The sequence below is a fragment of the Anomaloglossus baeobatrachus genome, chromosome 11, assembly GCF_048569485.1.
Source record: "Anomaloglossus baeobatrachus isolate aAnoBae1 chromosome 11, aAnoBae1.hap1, whole genome shotgun sequence".
NCBI classification, from domain to species: domain Eukaryota; kingdom Metazoa; phylum Chordata; class Amphibia; order Anura; family Aromobatidae; genus Anomaloglossus; species Anomaloglossus baeobatrachus.
Genome location: NC_134363.1, coordinates 19,201,595 through 19,224,145, shown reverse-complemented (window position 1 = coordinate 19,224,145; position 22,551 = coordinate 19,201,595). Strand labels below are relative to the sequence as shown.

At 42.6% G+C, this 22,551-nt stretch overlaps 1 protein-coding gene across 1 annotated transcript; it reads left to right on the top strand.

Annotated features, from left to right (window-relative positions):
• The first annotated feature begins 2,986 nt into the window (after positions 1 to 2,986).
• Positions 2,987 to 20,892, top strand: LOC142256159 (phospholipase A2 inhibitor and Ly6/PLAUR domain-containing protein-like). Its single transcript, XM_075327695.1, has 6 exons — positions 2,987 to 3,042; positions 8,275 to 8,335; positions 8,422 to 8,535; positions 15,199 to 15,345; positions 17,842 to 17,982; positions 19,898 to 20,892. The coding sequence occupies exons 2-6, from the start codon at positions 8,284 to 8,286 to the stop codon at positions 20,089 to 20,091; spliced, it is 648 nt and encodes a 215-aa protein (XP_075183810.1). The 5' UTR covers positions 2,987 to 3,042; positions 8,275 to 8,283; the 3' UTR covers positions 20,092 to 20,892.
• Positions 20,893 to 22,551: the final 1,659 nt, after the last annotated feature.

Below are 22,551 nucleotides of genomic sequence, written 5' to 3'. Positions count from 1 at the left end.
TCTAACATCCAGGCTTCCACTAACACCAGCCGCAGTAACAAAGACTGTGCAGCGGCGGCTCCATCCACATAGCCGCAAACTGCAAGTGGCGTCACGTGTGAACTTTATTCTAAAATCCCTTGTAAATATAACCCCTTTTAAAAAGCACCCAGGGCATGGAACCAGGTAACAGCCACCAGAGTGACATTCCCCAGTTATACCACCCGGGACTCAAGTACCGCATAACCCTAGGCAACACGCTGTCCCTTATCTCGGAGGTAGGTTTGATGGTAACCAGGTCCAAGCCCCCAGCATGGCCCTGACTCCTGTTCAAGCCCTGATCTTATTACCCCACTCTTGGGGTTGGCTGGATAACACAAAGACAAAACCCCACAAAACGACACGGACAAGAGAGAAGAGAAACTCTTTCACATGGCACTCAAAACACACAGGAGAGACAATATGTGTACCGGGGAGCAATGAAAAAGGGGAGGAAGAAACACACAGCAGAGGAATGCTCACACCACTCAAAAGCACAGCAAGGATCACCATAAACAGGAAAATCACCAAGACTGGCTTTGCTGGAGAAAAAGCTGAAGCTATCATCAGAACATAGAGGAAGGAGGCCATGCCTTAAAAAGGGAAGAGACAGCTGCACTAAGAAATTAGCAATCTGATCACTAAGGTCCTGCTCAGCAGACTGCAAGAATTCCTGAAGAGCTGAAGATCAGTGAACCTGAACCAGCCGATGCCCGGCTCTGGCTGAACAATTCAGAAGCTTCAGGTTGCTTGTCAGACTCGGTGATGTGAACAGAGTCTGATGACACCATGTCAGCAGGTGTGAGCAGAGCTGTGAACCTGAACCAGCCGATGCCCGGCTCTGGCTGAACAATATAGAAGCTTCAGGTTGCTTGTCAGACTCGATGGTGTGAACAGAGTCTGAGGACACCATGACAGCAGGTGGGAGCAGAGCCAAACTTCACATAACAGCGATAAACAATTAAGTAAAATCCGGCACTCAAACTTGTAGAATTTGCAAAAAGAACATTTTTTATTATTTTTTTATTACTTTTTTGACAGGCGTAGTATTCTGTGTGACAATCAATATAACGTTTCGGTCATATATGACCTTCTTCACATTATTTCACACAGGCTGCCTGTGTCAGGGGTCTCTCCACTGATAAGGGTGCTATTCTGCTCTGCTGCCACTCAGGTCCTCATTGGTATGCGTAACCAATGACCCCTAGGTGGGCGCTCCCATCCGCCTGGTCCCGCCCACTGGTGTGTGTCCCTATTGTCATGTGGGATGACTAGGCTATACTGGCTGGTGTTGTGCACCCGGGTGTCAGTTTTGTGTTGGACTGCCAAGGAGGATGGAGTTTTTTACCTGAGAAATTGTACAACCTCTGTGACTACCTGGTTTTGCCAGGTCGTCACATCTATCTATATATATATATATATATATATATATATATATATATATATATATATATATAGATATATATATAGATATATATATATATATATATATATATATATATATATATATATATATATATATATATATATATATATACATGTCAATGAAAATTGCAATTGAAAACCAAAAGACTCCACAGGAACAATGTAACAAAAGGGATGTGAAACAAAAACAGTGCATTCCTGAGATATACAAGGGGAGATATAAAGACCCTAAAGTGCTAGGTAAGGCCCCCTTCACACATCTGTGTTTCCGGTATGTGTGATGCCCGTTTTCACATGTACCGGAGACCCGGGCACATGTAGACCCATTAAAATCAATGGGTCTGCGCACATATGTGTGTCTGTGGGCTCCACACATTGACATGTGGAAAAAAGCTGTGGAAATAAAAACGCAGATAGGGTATTACCCCAATATGTGCGGGGTGAGGAGGGGGGAGGAAACGTACTCACCAGATGCAGTTGTGACAGTCACAACTACTTTATTCGCGTGTACAACTTGATCAAGGCTGCAGCCACCCAAACGGCAGATAACAGAGAGAGGTACAGAAAGGGTGATTAATGCTGCGCCAAACGATCACTGTCCAAATGTCAGATTAACGTGTCTTTATTGTTGGCATAGGTCTACGCGTTTCAGGAGCTCAGCTCCCTTCCTCAGGACCGTCAAGCACCAAAGAAACATCAAATCACATTGAGATTTGATGTTTCTTTGGTGCTTGACGGTCTTGAGGAAGGGATCTGAGCTCCTGAAACGCGTAGACCTATGCCAACAATAAAGACACGTTAATCTGACATTTGAACAGTGATCGTTTGGTGCGGCATTAATCACCCTTTCTCTACCTCTTCCTGCACAGTGACACGTGTGTTTTTCTCCAGCAGCACGGGTGTCACACGGACCTGCTCCGTGTGACATCAGTGTGGCATGTATCGGAGAAAACCACGTTTCTGAGAAATAAAGTTATTTTATACAGTCAACTTCTCCAGCACTGCTGTCTCTGCTGCTGCTGTCACTTGCTTCTGACTCCTGCTCATTATGCTCATGCATATTCACTGAACTTTGGGCCGGAAGCAGCAGTAGCGAGGAGTTGGCAGGACTGGAGACTGTAGAGCGGAAGACATCAGCACCGTGGACAGCAGCGCCGAGGACAAGTGAGCATAAAGTTCCTGCTCTCCGTGTGTTATCACAGATAGCACACGGAGAACATTCGTGTGACAAAAAAAAGGCACAGAGGGCTATACGCACCTTCTACATGTCCGTGCAAAACGTGCGTGGTTTTCACGGACATGTGAAAGAGGCCTTACATACATTCCACTTGTCCTTTATTGTAAGCTTCTCTCTAGTAGTGTGCCTGCTTGGCTTTGTTATAAACAACTCTAATAGGCATGCTCCAGCGTCCTTACCCTCCTCCATTGTATTCCTGCACATTATCATCTTGACTTTGGCCTGGCGCCAGTCCCACCCTCACCCTCAGCCGCTTATTTGCTCACCTAGGCTCATCACAGCTTTATTTGCCTAGTGCTCGGCTCCTTTTACGCTGCCTATTTCTCATCACTGAAGGATCCACACCCATTCATACACTCCAGGTTTGCATTGGTTTCACTGTATAGCCTTATGTGACCCTGCTTTGTTTGAGATTGCGGGTTTCTCAATTGTAATTTAATATCGGTACTTATGGATATACAGTTATCTATTTATTTCTGTTTATTGGGCTAGTCCGTTCCGTTTCAGAGCCTTTTTTTGTGATTTTGTTCCTGTGGAGTCTTTCGGTTTTCAATTGCAATTTTCATTGATAAATATATATATATATATATATATATATATATATATAAAAAATATATACATTTTATATATACATATATATATATATATATATACATATATATATATATATATATATATATATATATATATGTATTCAATATAATGTATTATTTATTTTGTATTTGAGGGTGTGTACTATTGTATTCTATCAGCCTGTATGCTTTTTACATGTTTTTATGTGTCTTTTGTCCTTTGTTTCTTTGATATATGTTCAATAAAAAGTCTATTGTTTATGGTGACCCCCCCCCCCTTTGTGTCATGGCACATACTTTTGCTTTTGGCTTCCCTTATTATAATGCACCCCCATAATCCTCCATATATTATAATGCATCCCCCATAGACACCCTTATAGTATAATGCACCCCATAATCTTCAATATATTAGATTGTGCCACCAGAGCCCTTCATATATTATAATGCAACCCCCATAGACCCCCTTATAGTATAATGCACCCCATAATCTTCAATATATTATAATACATCCACCATAGTCTTCCATATATTAAATGCACCCCCATAGACCCCCTTATAGTATAATGCACCCAATAATCTTCAATATATTTTAATGCACCCACCATAGTCTTGCATATATTATAATACCCCCTTCATAGACCCCCTTATAGTATAATGCACCCCATAATCTTCAATATATTATATTGCGCCACTAAACTCCTCCATATATTATAATGCACCTCCCCATAGACCCCCTTATAGTATAATGCACCCCATAATCTTCAATATATTATAATTCACCCACCATAATCTTCAATATATTATAATACATCCACCATAGTCTTCAATATATTATAATGCACCCCCATAGACACTCTTATAGTATAATGCATCCTATAATCTTCAATATATTATATTGCGCCACTAAACTCCTCCATATATTATAATGCACCACCCATAGACAGCCTTATAGTATAATGCACTCCATAATCTTCAATATATTATAATTACGTCCACCATAATCTTCCATATATTATAATGCACCCCCATAGACCCCTTTATAGTATAATGCACCCCATATTAATCAATATGCTAAATTGCGCCACCATAGTCTTCCCTATATTATAATGCACCCCCATAGAACCCCCTATCGTATAATGCACCCCATAGTCCTCAATATATTATATTACGCCACCAAAGTCCTCCATATATTATAATGCACCCCTCCTAGACCCCCTTATAGTATAATGCACCCCATAATCTTCAATATATTATAATACATCCACCATAGTCTTCCATATATTATAATGCACCCCCCATAGACCTACTTATAGTATAATGCACCGCATAATAATCAATATGTTAAATTGTGCCACCATAGTCCTCCATATAATACAATGCACTCCCTATAAACCCCCTTATAGTATAATGCACCCCATAGTCCTCAATATATTATAATCCGCCACCAAAGTCCTCCATATATTATTATGCACCATGTAGTCCTCCATGTAGTGTCATGCACCCCTATAGACTTTCATATGTTAAAATGCATCCCATAGGCCTCGCTATTATATAATTCCCACCTCATAGATTTTTTTGGCCTCCCGTATACTCACTGATATTAAAAAAATCACCTTTCCTTGGTCCCTTCTGCTCTGACGATGCCGATACAGTTGGTGGTTCAATACTGGGTGGGTAGGGGAGTGGCCTGCTGTTTTCAGCACTGGCACCAGGCCCCCCATCTCACGGGCCCCATAATGGATTTGTGGTCTTCTGCCATTGGTAGTATGTCAATAGTGTTCATGAATGCCTGCAATTATTGTAGCTTGGATACTGTTAGAACTCCCAAGTGATAGTGAATTCCAGTGCGTAACCTTTTCCTACAATTTGGATTGATAAATTTGCAAACTGCTTTTAAAAAGAAAGCAACTTTGTAACTTACCTAAGGTTAAAAACTCTATCTCCTTTCTCAAAATGGAGCAATTTATAATTTCAATAATTCTATAGTTTACGGCTCGTTGGTTAGATTACTGGCTACTGCTGTCGTCTATCAGACGTGACCAATTCCTAGACAAGGAGTGTGCAATTGGAAGCTGTGTGCTATAGAGCTTGTAAGCGCTGCTCTGAAGGCTTTTTGCTGCAGGGGTAAAGCTAACTCTGCCAGCAGCATTGGAGAATGCTCAGATTCAGAGTGGCTCAAGTATGCTACTGCTTCCAAACTGCAATGCTACTCAGAAAGCAGAACGCCAGGATGTAGAGACGCTTTTCGCCGGTGACGTAACTAGAGTAAAATCGGCCCGATGCAAAATTTGGACTTCAGCCATCAACTGCTTGTTGGTCAGATGTATGGGCCATTGTAGAGTTCTAAATGCTATAAAGACATACTTGTTTCCCCCTATAATAAAATAATGTTCCCATCCTGTACTAAGGTCCTCCAACCTTGCCCGTTGCAGTAATAATTCCCAACATCCTTTGCCCCTACCTGTATGAATGTTCCCCATTCTGGATCTCTTCCAGTAATAATGTCCCCATTCCTGATGTAATATCTCAATCCTGGACCCTTCCATTAAAATATTTCACCCTTCCTAGTATAATTCCCCAATCTTTGGCCCTTTCTTGGTATAATCGTCCCCAGGCAATAAAAATGTCTCTCATCCTTGAATAATGCTCCACATTTTTGGCTCCTTCCTAGTATAATGACCCCCATCCTATAACAATGTCCCCCATTCTGGTATAATGCCCGACATCTTGGGCCCCTTCCTCATATTATGGCCCCATCCTATGACAATGTCTCTCATCCTGGTATAATGCCCCACATCTTGTGCGCCTTTCTGGTATAATGGCCCCCATCCTATATCAATGTCTTTCATTCTGGTGTAATACACCCCATCGTGTGCCCGTTCCTAGTATAATTTCTCCCATCCTATAACAATGTCCCCTATCCTGGTATAATCCCCCACATTTTGAGCTCCAACCTAGTATCGTGGCTCCATCTTATAACAATGTCTGCCATCCTGGTATAATGCACCACATATTTGGCCCCTTACTGGTATAATGTCCCCATCCTATAACAATGTCCCCCATCCTCGTATAATGCCCCACATCTTGTGCCCCTTCTTGGTATAATGACCCCCATCCTATAACAATGTCCCCCATCCTGGTAAAATGCAGTACATATTTGGCCCCTTACCGGTATAACCTCCCCCCATCCTATAACAATGTCCCTCATCCTGGTATAATGCCCCAAATCTTGGCCTCCTTCCTGGTATAATAGTCTCTATCCTATAACAATGTCTCTCATCCTGGTATAATGCCCAACATCTTGTGCCCCTTCCTGGTATAATGGCCCCCATCCAATAACAATGTTGCTCATTCTGTTATAATGCACCACATCAGTGGCCCCTTCCTGGTATAATGTCCCCCATCTTGTGCCCCTTTCTGGTATAATGGCCCCATCCTATAACAATCTCCCCCATCCTGGTAAAGTGCCCCACATCTTGGGCTCCTTCCTAGTATAATGGCCCCTATCCTATAACAATCTCCCCCATTTTTATATAATGATTCACATCTTGTGCTCCTTCCTGGTATAATGGCCCCATCCTATAACAATGTTGCTTATTCTAGTATAATGCACCACATCGGTGGACTCTTCCTTGTATAATGTTCCCCATCCTATAACAATGTCCCCCATCCTGGTATAATGCCCCATATCTTGGACTCCTTCCGGGTATAATGTCCCCCATCCTATAACAATGTCCCCCATCCTGGTATAATGCACCACATCTTGTCCCCTTCCTGGTATAATGACCCTCATCCTATAACATTGTCACATATCCTGGTATAATGCACTCCATCTTTGGCCCCTTCCTGGTATAATGGCCCTCATTCTATAACAATGTCACCGATCCAGGTATAATGTCCCACATCTTGTGCCCCTTCCTGGTATAATGGCCCCCATCCAATAACAATGTTGCTCATTCTGGTGTAATTCACCACATCAGTGGCCCCTTTCTAGTATAATCGCCTACATCCTATACCAATGTCCCCCATTCTGGTATAGTGCACCACATCTTGTACCCCTTCCTAGTATAATGCCCTCATTCTATAACAATGTTGCTAATTTGGGTATAATGCCCCACATCTTGAGCCCCTTCCTGGTATAATGTCCCCCATCCTTGCATAATGCCCCTCATCTTGGACCCATTCTTGGTATAATGGCCTCCATCCTATAACAATGTCACGCATCCTGGTATAATGCACCCCATCTTAGGCCCCTTCCGGGTATAATGTCCCCCATCCTTGCATAATGCCCCTCATCTTGGACCCATTCTTGGTATAATGGCCTCCATCCTATAACAATGTCACGCATCCTGGTATAATGCACCCCATCTTAAGCCCCTTCCGGGTATAATGTCCCCCATCCTATAACAATGTTGCTCATTCCAGTATAATGCCCCACATCGGTGGCCTCTTCCTTGTACAATGTCCCCATCCTATAACAATGTCCCCCATCCTGGTATAATGCACCACATATTTGGCCCCCATTCCCATGATGCCGGCAGCTCACATTGGTGTGCCTGTTATCGCTGACGCATACCATCACTGTTATGCGTTTTGCCTGTGACTGGCAACCAACGACAGCTTTTGGCTCTGATTACCGGTGGCACTTATTTCAGATCATGATGCCGGCATCATCAATGTATATCAGCTTAATGTGTGTCCTCGGAAGCACATCCATCTCAAATAGGCAGTTCCCCCTTCCACACTGACCCGGTCATGGGCGCACCCTTTGCAACTGCGATCACATTACTCTCCTGTCTTTTGCCAAAGAAATAAAGCACAAAGATTTACATAGTAAATACGGTTAAAAAAATACAAGTGGAAACTAGAAATTGGCAAGGGTGCGAGAGTGCAGAATATAAGTTTCGTTTCTCGGTAGACCAGGTTTTATTTGCTTAGGATTAATATGATATGCTCCTCCCCATAGCAAGATGAATAAATGAATTTGGATTGTAAGTGATTTTCATTTCACCTATCTTCTAGAGCGGAACAATGTCCTCCCTTATTGGACTTTTGAGCCTCCTCTTGACCATTGCGGCAACAAGTAAGTTTTCTGCATTTATCTTTTTCATTATCATTTATTAAGTTCAAGATTGAAGATTAATTAACCGACTGTGCCGTTCTCTTTAGGTTACGCTCTCTCGTGTACGGAGTGCATGTCTCCGTCCTCCACATGCTCGGGCAATAGTGGGACTTGTCCATCCGGCCAAGTATGTGGGACTGCATATTTGGAAACCACTAAAGGTGAGTGATAGGATTGACTCGAATGATTGTAGATTCTTCCATCCTTGTTACTTTCCCGTAAACAGTTTCGAACCATTTTTAAGAAGTGATTGGGCACATTCCCATATACATTCACAGCCTAAGAACTCTAAACACTTGAGCTACGTGCTCAAGATGTCTCAAGACGCTAGTGGACCCTCGAAGCTTTTCACGGTGAAGGCACTTCAAGGAAATGTTGGCGTTGTTTTCCTTAAGTCTCTTCTCCGGCATCTTTTTAGTCATTTTTGAAGCGGCTCTTATTGATTAAAATTATGAGCAGTTTCCAAGCAGAAGACGTCTCAAGAATTAACAGGCGACTTCTTTAGCTTCATAGTATGAGTAATGTGATTACAGCAATGCCAAATTTATACCGTTTCTTCCGTTTTTCAATTTTTGCACAAGAAAGTAATTTAATTAAATTTATATTTTTTTTTTACCTTTTTAATTTTTTTAAATTTATTTTTTTTTATTTTTTTTTCTATTTTAATTTTTTTTCAAAAGCAGTGGTCAATAGGGGCTTGTGTTTTTGAGTACATTTTTTTTTTACTTTTTATTGGTACCATTTGGAGGTAGATTCCTATTTATAATCATTTTTATTTAATTTTATGTGAGTTGGAATACAAAATAATAGCAATTCTGCTGAAGTTTTTCACATTTTATTTGTTTTTTTTTTGGGGGGGGGGCATTCACTACAGAATTAAGAAAAATAAATCTTTTTATTATATTATTGTATTTTTCATGTAGATTTTTTAATGTAATTGTATGATAGAGGATCACACATGGACGTCACACGGACATAAAAAATGGAAACATAGATGGTACACGGATTTAAAAAATGGACACACAGTTGGCCCACAGATTAAAATAGGATGTAAATTAGAAAAAAAATAATTTGCGTTCTCTGGATGAAACTCAGATGATTTCTTATATGCTCCTCTGCAGACACCCTTACATTGAAAGCCTGTCTATTAGCCTCAGGCATGGTCTATTAGGCTTTTGAACTAGGCAGTCCCGGTGGTCATCTGTAGGTTTCTGTTACCTCTAATAATCAGTTCCCTGTTTTGAATGCCCTTACCGTAATATGCTGTCTGCTAGCCTCAGGCATGTTCTATTAGGCTTTGATCTATGGCAGACCCCATGGTCATTTTTAGGTCTCTGGTACCCCCATTATCTTTTTGTTCACTGTGATGGGCCATCTGCAGATGCCCTTAGATTGTTAGGCTGTTTACCAGCCTCAGCCATGGTCTATTAGGCTTTGATCTATGGCAGACCTGGTGGTCAACCCTTAAGGTGGTGTCACACACAGCGACGACGACAACGACGTCGCTGCTACGTCACCATTTTCTGTGACGTTGCAGCGACGTCCCGTCGCTGTCGCTGTGTGTGACATCCAGCAACGAGCTGGCCCCTGCTGTGAGGTCGTTGCTTGTTGCTGAATGTCCTGCTTCATTTTTTCATCGTCGCTCTCCCGCTGTGACGCACACATCGCTGTGTGTGACAGCGAGAGAGCGACGAAATGAAGCGAGCAGGGAGCAGGAGCCGGCGTCTGGCAGCTGTGGAAAGCTGTAACCAATGTAAACATCGGGTAACCAAGGGAAGACCTTTCCCTGGTTACCCGATATTTACCTTCGTTACAAGCCTCCGCCGCTCTTGCTGCTAGTGCCGGCTCCTGCACTGTGACATGTAGCTGCAGTATGCATCGGGTAATTAACCCTATGTGTACTGTAGCTAGGAGAGCAAGGAGCCAGCGCTAAGCAGTGTGCGCGGCTCCCTGCTCTCTGCACATGTAGCGACGTTACGATCGCTGCTGCGTCGCTGTGTTTCACAGCTAAGCAGCGATCATAACAGCGACTTACAAGGTCGCTGTTACGTCACAGAAAATGGTGACGTAACAGCGATGTCGTTGTCGCTGTCGCTATGTGTGAACCCAGCTTTAGATCTCTGGTACCCCTAATAATTAATTCCCTGTGATGGTTCATCTGCAGGCCAGGTGCCCTTATCTTAATAGGCTGTCTACCAGCCTCAGACATGGTCTATTAGGCTTTGATCTATGGCAGACCTGGTGGTCATCTTTAGGATTCTGGTACCCCCAGTAATCATTAGTTTCCTGTGATGGATTATCTGCATACACCCTTAAATTGATAGGCTGTCTACTACCCTCAAGCATGGTCTATTAGGCTTTGATCTATAACAGACCCAGTGGTCATCCTTAGGTCTCTAGTATCCCTAATAATCATTGGTTCTCTGTGATGGATCATCTGCAGATGCCATTACATTGATAGGTTGTCTACTAGCCTCAGGCATGGTCTATTAGGCTTAGACCTAAGGCAGACCTGGTGATCATCCTTAGGTCTCCAGTACCCCCACTAATCATTGGTTCATTGTGATGGATCATCTACAGTCTCTATTACATTGATAGGCTGTTTACTAGCCTCAGGCATGGTCTATTAGGCTTTGATCTATCACAGACCCAGTGGTCATCCTTAGGTCTCTAGTATCACTAGTAATCATTGGTTCCCTGTGATGGATCATCTGCAGATGCCATTACATTGATAGGATGTCTACTAGCCTCAAGCATGGTCTATTAGGCTTGGATTTATAGCAAACCGGGTGGTCATTCTTAGGTTTCTGGTACCCCTAGTAATCATTGATGCCCTGTGATGAATCATCTGCAAATTCCCTTAAATTGATAGGCTGTCTTCTAGCCTCAGGCATGGTCTATTAGGCTTTGATTTATGGCAGACTCATCTTTCTGGTCTACGGTACCCCAGTAATCATTAGTAATAGTTCGCACTGTAGGAATCTGATGATTATAAGAAGGAGGTAACTCTGTCTCACTCTATTCTTGCTGTGGTCACGTTTATCGCAGCAAGTAAACAGTTATTTGCACCATAAAAACACCGGCAGCTCTCAATTCCCTCTGCTACAACTCTTCTAGGAGTGATGCTGCCAAGCTGTATTCACCTGGGGATCAGCATCTCGGGATGAACGTCTATTAGGGCGTAAAAAGGGCAGCGCAGTGATGGGAAGTGGTTAAAACACAGTGTATATAGGCAAGCATGCCACAAATGAGAATGCACCATATCAAGCCCTTAGGGCTTTTAGTATTTGCATATATTTTGTTTATTTTCATTTAAATACTGTGCTACAAATGCAACAAGATCACAAATTCTTTTTTCTCATTAGTTTGTTTCTTAACCCCTTCCAGCACAAAAAAAATGAAGTGAACCCAAAAAAATAGTACAAAGCAAACAAAAATATAATATAATAAAAAGAAAAACACCCTTCCAGCACCATAATATGAAAGCTATGACTCGGCAGATGCCAGATGAATCATTCATGTGCCTCTAACAGAGCCGTCTTTATTCCCTACGGCTACGTTACGACAGTGAGCTTCTGACGTTCCAGATTTTCTGCACCCATTCATTGATTAGGTTACTTGCATTTTTTGTTGTCTTTTTGTCATGTTTTTGATTCTGTATTTTTTTACTTTTTGTTTGTTTGTTGTTGGTCCGCTGCTTTGGGTTTGATACTACCTGATATTTGGCTTTCACAAATTTTATTGTATGTGTATATGTGTGCTGCCCCCACGTCAGCAGCCGGGCTGCTTCGATCCGGATCCGCGGTAGCTCGAGGGGCGTCGTGCGGCCACTCGAATTAAGGGGCTATTTACAGGGGATGGTATATCTAAAATTTGTGACGCCACCCATGGTGTGTGTTAAGGTGGAGTACCACCGCAGCAGCTGGGAGTACTCGGTGGTGATGGAGTGGGCAGCCAGGTGTGTAACCCCTCCACGGGTAGGGGGGATGCCCCGGCACTCGGTGGTGCGATAGGGGAGTGCCGTTGAGGAGGTAAGGGTCACTTGCCTACTCACTCAGTCCATAAAGCTGACACCGACAACTTAGTAAACCAAAGTTCTGGACACCGCTGCCCCTGAGGGGGAGCACCTCTGGGTCCCATTTCTGCTGGTGGTGCCTGATGATCTGTGACCATTCCCTTGGCACCTTGTTCTCTTCTTAGTTGACCCCTATAGCTTGAAACTAATCGGGTCCCGCTCCCCAGTGTGGCTAACTGAGGGAGCTTGCTCTCAGGGTTCACGCTTGGGATTTCCTTGACCGTTTTAGTGGAAAGTCCTATCCTCCTCGTTGCGGTATTACCCCGATTTTCGAGTGGATGGAGAGTGGATCTTGCAGGCTTCGTTCTCATTGGGTAAATTGTCAGGTTGCCTGAAGCTACTCCCTGACCTAGGGTCCACGTACCCCGTCGTGCCTGGTCCCAGCTCAGTGATGGCACAAGGTCTCTGGCTGTCCTCTACGATAATACCGTGCCCCTTGTCACAATCCCCTGCGACCGGGGGTCCAGCTCTTACCGGGCCCAGACCAACGTCTGCTTCCTAGTACTTCCAAGGAACCCAGCTCCTGACCTCCTCTCTCCTTCACCTCCAACATTACACTGGCCTTCTCCTGACACTCCTGACCTCCCCTTAACCAAACCCCCAAGTGGGGGGTTGGTTAAGGCCGTCCACTGGTGTGTCTGGTGGGTGTGGTGCAGAGTGTTCCTAGGATTTTTATTAGCTGGTTTTGGCAACACCATAGGTTAACGACCCGTAACCAAGGAGGAGGTGGATATTGCACAGAAGGGCAGATTGCACAATACCCTGTGATGACCTGATAGGCCAGGGCATCACATGTGCATATTACATGCGGTTTTGAAAGAGTTTTCGCCTCAGAAATGCACTAAAAAAACATGTTCAGTTTTTACCTGTGGATTTTCTGCATCTAATAAAAGTCTAGGGGAAAAATAATGACATGAAAATCAGCGTACCCGTCACACGTTTCGGATTTGGGTCAGTTTACAATGAGTAAAAAAAAATTGCAGTGGGTAGGAAATCTCTAGAAATCCAATCCACTTTACTAGAACTGTAAGAGGTTGCATTTTTTAAAGAAGCAAAAATAGGCAACATAAAAAAATCACCATGGGACACCATACTTCGCAGAAGTGTCACTCTTGGGGTCTTATACCGTGTTTGGGTCAATGTGCGGTTCGCTTATACTATGGAGGCAAACTGTGTACAGGAATTCACTATTGAGGTAATATACCATTTATGGGGTCATTTTGGGGAGCATTATACTCTATGGGGACAATTAAAGAGGTATGGTAGTGGGTGAGAACACAAAGCGACTGCAGTAAGCACAAAATTACTGTGTACGTGCTGAAAAACTTGTCCCTCTCCTTGTCTTTCAAAGTTTGGAGATGTGCCAATTTGTCATACTGTCTCTAGACCTCTGTGCTTTGACCCCATCTATTGTAACAATTTTTTGGGAGGAAGGGACAAGGTAGAACTTTTGCTATAGGGCTTTATTTATTCTTTCTACTCCCCTGCTTACTGTCCTCAATGAATTTGTGACAATGAACAGTAGAAAGACTGTTCTGAGCTTTCTAACAAGTCTTTTACTTCACCCCAGACCTGAATACACATCTACACTGCTCAGTAGGTACTAATTATGTAATCAAGAGCAGGTTTGTCTACTATGTATTACTATGCTGTATATGGGAGATACATATTATAACAGCCAGACTTTTCCCAGTAGCTCAAAGTCAATTGCATATTAAGGGCTGGAGAATTGTTATGCTCACTGGGCGAGCAGAGATGTTAGTGCAGCCACCTGGACCCAGCACACAGAAAACGCTGAAGGGCTTGACTACGTACCTGAGCCTGGTCTTCTCCACAGCACCTAAAGGTGAGGGTGTTACACTTCAGGTATGAGTCCAGGTTCTACTCGGGAAGACTGGTGCTGCATCGACTGGCCCCAGGGGTACGGGAGCTGTAGTTTTTGGTAATAGGTTGCAGTGGGAGTCGAGATTCTGTCTGGTATGGATAGGTGGATGGACAGATGGATGACTATCTGGCGTGGATACTTGTAACGGGTATTGTGTAAGTCGGCCAGCGTGGATATTTGTGGCAGCAGGGGATGATACTTTGTGACAGTGGGTATTGTGATAGGTGTCTGGGATAACGGCTTGCAGCAGCAGATAGTGATAAGGCAGCAGTATCCTGTAATGCAAACAGGTATCAGCAAGCAGAACTAGCACAATGTAAAAGTGGCAACAGCACAGTGCTAGGGGACCTGAGAAGTATTAGGCTCATTGCCCAGACACCACTGATGGGGTAGATGTACCTTAGGTACCAGTGGCCTCCAAGATGACCTGGAAGGTGTTTCTGGGTTAGGAGGATGCTGGCCCTTTAAGAAAGGGGACGAGGCTGTGGACATGCCCTACGGGCAGAGGACTAAAGCCTGCCAAATGTACAGATGCTTTGTGAGGCATGGGACATGACCACCACTGCAGGATGCCTGGATAGATGAGGGAACCAACGTTCTCACTGGGAGGGGGAGCAGGAGAGTGTGAGTAAGCCGGCATTGGTGTTTCAAGAATGAATGGGGTAACTGGTAAAAATGCAAGAAACAAGTCATATAATGGCTAGAAATCGTACTAATCCTCATCCATTCACAGGACAACTTATTCTGAGAAGTCATTATTTCTCTTTAAAGAAACCCTTCTAACCAATAGGTCTAATCAACTTTATGAATTATATATGTTTTATGAAATTTTAGAAAAAAAAAGTTTGCTATGTTTACCTTTAGGTGGAAAGAAGACTGAATTTGTCATGAGATCATGCACACCGTCATCTGAATGTAACATTAAGGGCAGCACAAGCACAGCAGAAGCACAATTACGGATGGTCACGTCATGTTGCAACACGGATAACTGTTCTCCTAGTTCTCTAGAGTGTAAGTCGGCCAAATTGGCTTTTACTTCTATTTGAACCTCAAGTTTGGAATATGAAATCGTTCTCTGACTCTATTACTCATAATTTAATTTAGATTTCACATTATCAATGTCTTAAGGGGGCTTTACACGCTACGACATCGCTAATGCGAAGTCGTTGGGGTCACGGAATTTGTGACGCACATCCGTCCGCATTAGTGATGCCGTTGCGTGTGACACCTATGAGCGATTTTGCATCGTCGCAAAAATGTGCAAAATCGCTCATCGGTGACATGGGGGTCCATTCTCGAATATCGTTGGAGCTGCAGGTACGAAGTAGTTTGTCGCTCCTGCGGCAGCACAAATCGCTCCGTGTGACGCCGCAGGAAAGAGGAACCTCTCCTTACCTGCCGCCGGCCCCAATGCGGAAGGAAGGAGGTGGGCGGGATGTTACGTCCCGCTCATCTCCGCCCCTCCGCTTCTATTGGGCGGCCACTCAGTGATGTCGCTGTGACGCCGCACGGACCACCCCCTTAGAAAGGAGGCGGTTCGCCGGTCACAGTGACGTCGCAGGGAAGGTAAGTATGTGTGACGGGTCCGGCCGATGCTGTGCGACACGGGCAGCGATTTGCCCATGTCGCACAACCGATGGGGGCGGGAATGCACGCTAGCGATATCGGTACCGATATCGCAGCATGTAAAGTAGCCTTTGAAGGGGTTGTCTAGGTTTAAGTTTCAACTCTGCATTCACTTTATGTGATTGAAGCCTTCTGAATCCTCAGAGCACGCACTGTATGCTTTCATGACTCTTCGATGCCAGAAATGGGTGGTTACGTGACCGCAAGTATGTGATTTGTATATATATGGTGATGTGCTGTCTAGACTTACATGACCTCTCTCAATACACTCATTTGTATTGGTTTGGCACGTCTAGTTGGAATATGACCGGAACTGCATACCGTAGGTCTATTGTCCACCTATTCCCGACACTGGAGAATCTTAACGTGGAATGTGCATGAACAATTTCAGGATTGTTAGGGATCCCTGTGGTTGGACCTCCAGCAATCAGGAAGTTGGAAAAATCCCTTTGAGGGAGTATTCTTATCTCATACATTAATGGCATATTCAGAGGATATAAGAATTCTAACCATCTCTCTACTGACAGCAACCCACGTCAGAACTCTGGAAATAGATGTTTGGCCCAATGGTTATAAGTACTAAGTAATAAGTACTATATCCCTGGATCAATAATATCTCCAAGATCATTGAGATTGATCAGTGATAAAGATATGTATTTAACATTTAGAAACAAAGATATTTTAAATTATTTTTAATAATTTTTTGCCATGATGAGAAAATGTTGAGTTGAGTTGAGTGAACCTCTCGAATTTGAATTTTGGCAGATTTCTAAAATTCAGGGAAGACCTTATATTTGAATGGAATAAATTTGGTGCAAATATAATCTCTCATTGAGGTTAAATGCTTCTACTTGTCTCTTCTTGGGCCATTACCTGTCCCACTATTGTTGTTCCTTGCGAGAGTCTCCGAGCAGCTCTTCTTCTTCTTCTTCTTCTCCTCCTACCGGGTCTTCCAGCCGTCAAAGCCACTTATTAAGCAACACAAAGTCAAATTGAGTGTGATGCATATTATTGTGGGGCTCATTCACTGTTGGCATCATCTTGAAGACCAACAGGAAAAAGAGAAGGGATAGAAGCCAATTGGAGGACTGGGAGCTTTGCCACGGGTGCAAGTAGGGGGAGCACAAGGATAGATGAGAATATGCAGAAGTCCATCAAGTTCAACCAAGGGATGAGAAGGGCTAAAGAGAAGGCGCATGTCATGACTACAGCTGAACACTGATGGGGTTAAGTCCGGTGGGAGGGGTCTGCTTGGTCGTGCCTCGTTCTGGGGCTCACACTGCTTTATCATAGTGTGGATTCCTCCGGAATGCCACCAGTAATAGTTCCTGCTCTGCAGCGTGTGCAACTGGTTCTTGTGAGTTAGCCCTGATCCTTACTGCTACCTAGCTTTCCTCTCCCTGACCTCTGTTCCCTTGTACTGTTTGTCCACCCTGTCTACCTGACTCCGGTCCCATTCTGTGTCTTTTCTCCTCCTGCTCCCTGTACTTACTTGCTCTCCCGGCCTCTGACCTCAGTAACATTTCCTGACCTCAGCTATGCTTCCCCTGCTTGGCTTTTGATGTGACTTCTCAGCTCCTGACCCTTTTGCTCCCCCCTGTATTGACGTGACATCCCGGTTTAGACTTAGGCTTGCTGACTAGACTTTCTGGTGCTTGTGCCTTCTTGTGGACTTTTGTCTAAGTTCCATCTCCATTCAACCTCTGTGCCCCCTGGTAGAAGCCTGACAGTGCACATGCACACGCACAATGCATGATCCAGTCTGCCCAAGAAAACGTGATCTTCCCCTCATGACTCCGATTTTTCCAATGAGATTTCTACCTTGGACAATCTAATTTTATATGCTGTGATAACTTCTCCTTTTTATCTGTTTGCTTTTAGTACCAGCAAAAGGCACCAACCTCAATGGACTGGTCTGTCGATCCTGCGTATCTGATGACTCCACCTGGTGTTACACTCCAGATACAGTACAATGCACCGGGGATGAGAATATGTGTCTTCTACAATCAACAAAAATGTCAGGTACCAAAAATAGTTTCTTTTTTTAATTCACTTTAAAGGGAACCAAAAGATAAAGACTTATTGGTCCTCCTCAATTTACTAACATTAAACTAACGAACAATAAAAAGATGATGATCATGCGCTAAACTGCTCGAATCGAGATGGTTGGACACTCAAACCCGCTTGATTCGAGTAACGAGTATAATGAAAGTCTACGGGAAATTTGGGCATTTTTCCAGCAGATCCCGCTAGAAGGCTGGGGAGGCCGGAAGATCGCTGAAATGAATGGGAACAGTGCTCAAATGGAATGCGAAGAGCATGAGGAAGACGTCTGAATCCCTGACTCCCAGGTTGCTGCTGGGACGTAAAAAAATAAATAATTTAAAAAAGAGTGGGGTCCCCTTCTTTTATGATAACATCATCTAAGCCAAGGTAGGCTCTTAAAAGAACAGTGCATTTTTGCTGATCAGAGCTGTACAGCTCTGATCAACAGATATGCACAAGCGATCAGACTATGATAACAACAGAAAATAATTGGAGTAACACATCCACTAAAATGTATATATTTTATTCAAAATTACAAAAAAATAGCAATTATAAACAGCAATAATATGAATCAGGTTTCTTCACAGAGGAAATGTCAGACATAGGCCCGTTTCACACGTCAGTGAAAAACAGACGTTCTTCACTGACGTGTAAAACACGCACATGTCCCTCCATGTTAGCGTGATTCACGGCACACATGGGTTGTCCATGTGCAATCCGTGATTGCAAATGTGCATTACTTACCTGCCTTCGCTCCTGCTCTCCATGGTGCTGAACTCCTCGGCTTTGCAGCATTCGCCCACCGCTCTCTGCAGCTACTTCCAGGTCGGCTGTTCCTGCTTTCATGAATATTCATGAGCCGGGCAGGAGCTGCAGAGAGCGGAGGCTGCACAGTGCGTCGCTGGAAAGGTGAGTTGAAAATGTTTATTATTTGATATGTCAGTGTTTTTCTGGTGCGTGTTTCATGGATCACACACGGATCACACCATAGTGTGGTCCGTGGGTCATCAGTGATGCCGGAAAAAAACTGACTTGTCTCCGTGCAGAATCACGGACACGGGTGTACGCTGCACGGAGACACGTTCAGTGAAAAATCACTGATGTGTGAGCAGACCCGTTGATTATAATGTGTGTGCGTATGTCAGTGATTCAGGTACGTATATATATAAAAAAAAACCATATGTACCAGAATCACTGACGTGTGAAGGAGACCATAAGAAGAGGGGAATTTTAGTAGGAAAAAAATCATCCAAAAACTTGGGACATATGTTAAAAAAAGTGAATACAACACTGAGTGAGGTATGAAATCAACTGAATTAATCAATACTCTTAAATACTGTAGTAAAGAGACATCAAAAATTCCACTCAGTAAGTGTAAATGGATTATCATAGCATAAGTTTACCCATGGTAGATGAGAGAAGTCCCCCTACAGATCTCTATCAACCCAACGCGCGTTTCGCCTGATGGTTTTCTCAAGGGAAGCGATCAGACTGTTGATCCATAAATTCCCCTAGGGGGACTAGTAAAATAAATAAAAAAAGTTTTAAAAAATATAAAAAAAAACTAAAAATTCAAATCACCCCCATTTGCCCCATTGAAAATAAAGCAGATAAAAAATATACACATATTTAGAATTTGTCGTGTTCAGAAATGCCCGATCTATCAAAATCTAAAATTAATTAATCTGATTGGTACACAGTGTGTCGAGATGATTTTTTCCAAACGCTAATATTCAGGGTTTTTTTGGTTGCGTCAATATATTTTTATAATTCAATAGCAATCAATAAAAATGTAGCATTTATGGAAATAGTGCACAAATATAAAAAATGTAATTTACAGCGCAGGTAAAATAATGGCATTTGTCATATTCATATCTGGGTATTTTTGCAGGAAGCGCCTCCAAATCTGCAGCCTATAGAGGATGTGCAACAAAATCCATCTGTGATCTCGGCAGCACCTCTAAAACCATCGGAAGTTTATTAATAGAAGAAAAGACGATTTGTACCAGTGGCGGCACAAGTGTCTACAAATTCTTCCTGACTCCGGCAATTGCATGTCTTCTACTTCTGAAATTGTTCTTTTAACACTTTTTAGCGATTTTTTTTGGAAGAATGTTGCAGAGACTATCTACAGTATAGTATATTTTTAGAAATATTTGCAAAAAAACATTTACAGTAATTATCATATATTTTCACATTTCTATACACACCCCTATGCTTCTTCTTGGTGCATAGTGCTAAGGTGTTATTTCTTTGTTTGGGGTACTATATAAACTGGTCATATGATGTTTTAAAGCAGAAACTTTCTATAGACCACATATCGTTTGTGCTGTACTGATCTTCTTCCTGACTCTGGTAATTGCGTGTCTTCTACTTCAGAAATTGTTCTTTTAACAGTTTTTAATGATTTTTTTTTGTAAGAGTGTTACAGAAACTATTTACAGTATAGTATATTTTTAGAACTGTTTGCAAAAAAACATTTAAAGTAATTAAGTATCATATAGTTTCACATTTTTATACACACCCCTGTGGCTCTTATTGGTGCACAGTTCTGAGGTGTTATTTCTTTGTTTGAGATACTATATAAACTGGTCACGTGATGTAATAAAGCAGAAACTTTCAGTAGACCACATAGTGTGGGTGCTGTATTGATTTCCCGAGCACTCGTAAAACAAATCTTACTAATTTGGAGTTCCAATGGCATAGAAGGAGTGTATTTCCCTCCCACCACAGTGAAAGATGAAAAATAATACAGTTATTAGTATTCTGCATAATAAATCATTGAAATTGAGTATCCAATGTATAAGAATTTATGTATAATGCTGCCTATGAGAGTAAGAACCTGTTGGGGTGAGGGCACATAATACAGAGACCCTGCGTCCTGGATGCAACATGTCTTCTCCTGCAGAGACACAAGTGTTCTCCAAGGGAAGAAAAGGGAGGAATCCAAGTCTTGAACATGCAATTTTCTTCTTCATTATTTAAAATAAATTGCATTACAAAGTGATCATTGGTAGGATATCCATCAATGCATTTCAAGTGCACATGACACACTTAATCATGATGATTCATTCACTGAAAAAGAAAGGTGGAAACGCGCATCGGGGCGCAGACTTCCAATCACCAGGCTCTCCCTTTCTGCAGATTTTGCTGGAATTCTTTTTTGGAGGGAGCCATAGCGCTTTTCCTGAGCCTTTGTGCTGGTGTTTTTGTGGGTTGAGTTGAATGTTATTTTTGGGGATTTAGATACAGAACATTTTGGATTACTTCACATTTATCCTGTGCTCTATACTGAGTGTTTACATCGGGGATTCCAGCTACATCTCCGAAATATGTGATTTAGGTGAAGCCCCCAACGAATCCATTCCCTAATGAGGCAGCAGAATTATTCTGGACACTGTTTGGCTTCTGTTCAACAGTGTCCTTCTTTTCAAAGGTGCACAAAACTGTTGTGCACAAAATACTTTTGTGCACGCCTAAAATTACATGTAAAAATACAGACACCATCGGACTACCAGCCAAACGAGAGTTCAAAGAGACTCCTCTGCCTCATCTTAGGATTATTTATTTATTTTTTACGTCGTTCATCTTGCAGTATAAGTTGTTAGGCAGCTTTATTCCTCTGGTCAGTATGATTACAGCGATACCAGTTTTATATAACTTTTTTTAAAGGTTTGGCTACTATCACACTAAAACGAAATTTTACCAAATAAAAAGGTGTTTTGCATCCTCGAATTTTGAATTTTTTATTTTTCTGCTTACAGAGAAATGTGAGGGCTTATTTTTTGCAGGATGAGTTAAAGTTTATAGTGGCATCATTTTGGGCCACATAATATTTTTTGATCGTTTTCTATTCTGCTTTTTGTAAGGCAGAAATCAAAAAGAAACTTCAATATTGTTTTTGCACCGCTGTATTGTGAGAGCTATAGCTTTTTTATTTTTTCTATGACAGAGTTGTATGGCAGATTGTTTTTTAGAAGACTGCATGTCGTTTTCAGCAATTCCAATTTTATATATATATATATATATATATATATATATATATAGCTGAATGTGTGTATGTATGTGTGTGTGTGTATGTATGTGTGTGTGTGTGTGTGTGTATGTTCAGCATTGGCATTCGCACCGTCGCAGCTACAGCCACAAAATTTTGCCCACTCACATTTCTGGACCCCGAGAGCGTCATAGGCTATGTTTTGAGGGGAAATTTTAACCCTGCACTTTACAGTTATTCACCAAAAAACCTGTCTCCATTAAAGCGAATAGAGCTGGGAGTCACAGTGCAGCCAGAACTTCAGAAGAATGCGCAGCCACGCCCTTAAATGAAATGTTGGCATGTCACAATGCAGCCAGGGAAAGAGACAGACAGGGAAAGAGGCAGACACAGACAGGGTAAGAAACAGACATAGACAGGGTAAGAGACAAACACAAAGAGACAGACTGACAGGGAAAGAGACAGGGAAAGGGAGGGAAAGAGAGAGACAGGTTAAGAGACAGACACAGACAGGTAAAGAGACAGACACAGACAAAGAGACAGACACAGGG

What these genes read in the sequence shown, in the direction of transcription:
- LOC142256159 (XM_075327695.1), top strand. Translation starts at nt 8,284, where the DNA reads ATGTCCTCCCTTATTGGACTTTTGAGCCTCCTCTTGACCATTGCGGCA. An exon ending in CTTGACCATTGCGGCAACAA is followed by an intron (nt 8,336 to 8,421) that starts GTAAGTTTTCTG and finishes CGTTCTCTTTAG; the next exon opens with GTTACGCTCTCTCGTGTACG. An exon ending in TTCTCCTAGTTCTCTAGAGT is followed by an intron (nt 15,346 to 17,841) that starts GTAAGTCGGCCA and finishes GTTTGCTTTTAG; the next exon opens with TACCAGCAAAAGGCACCAAC.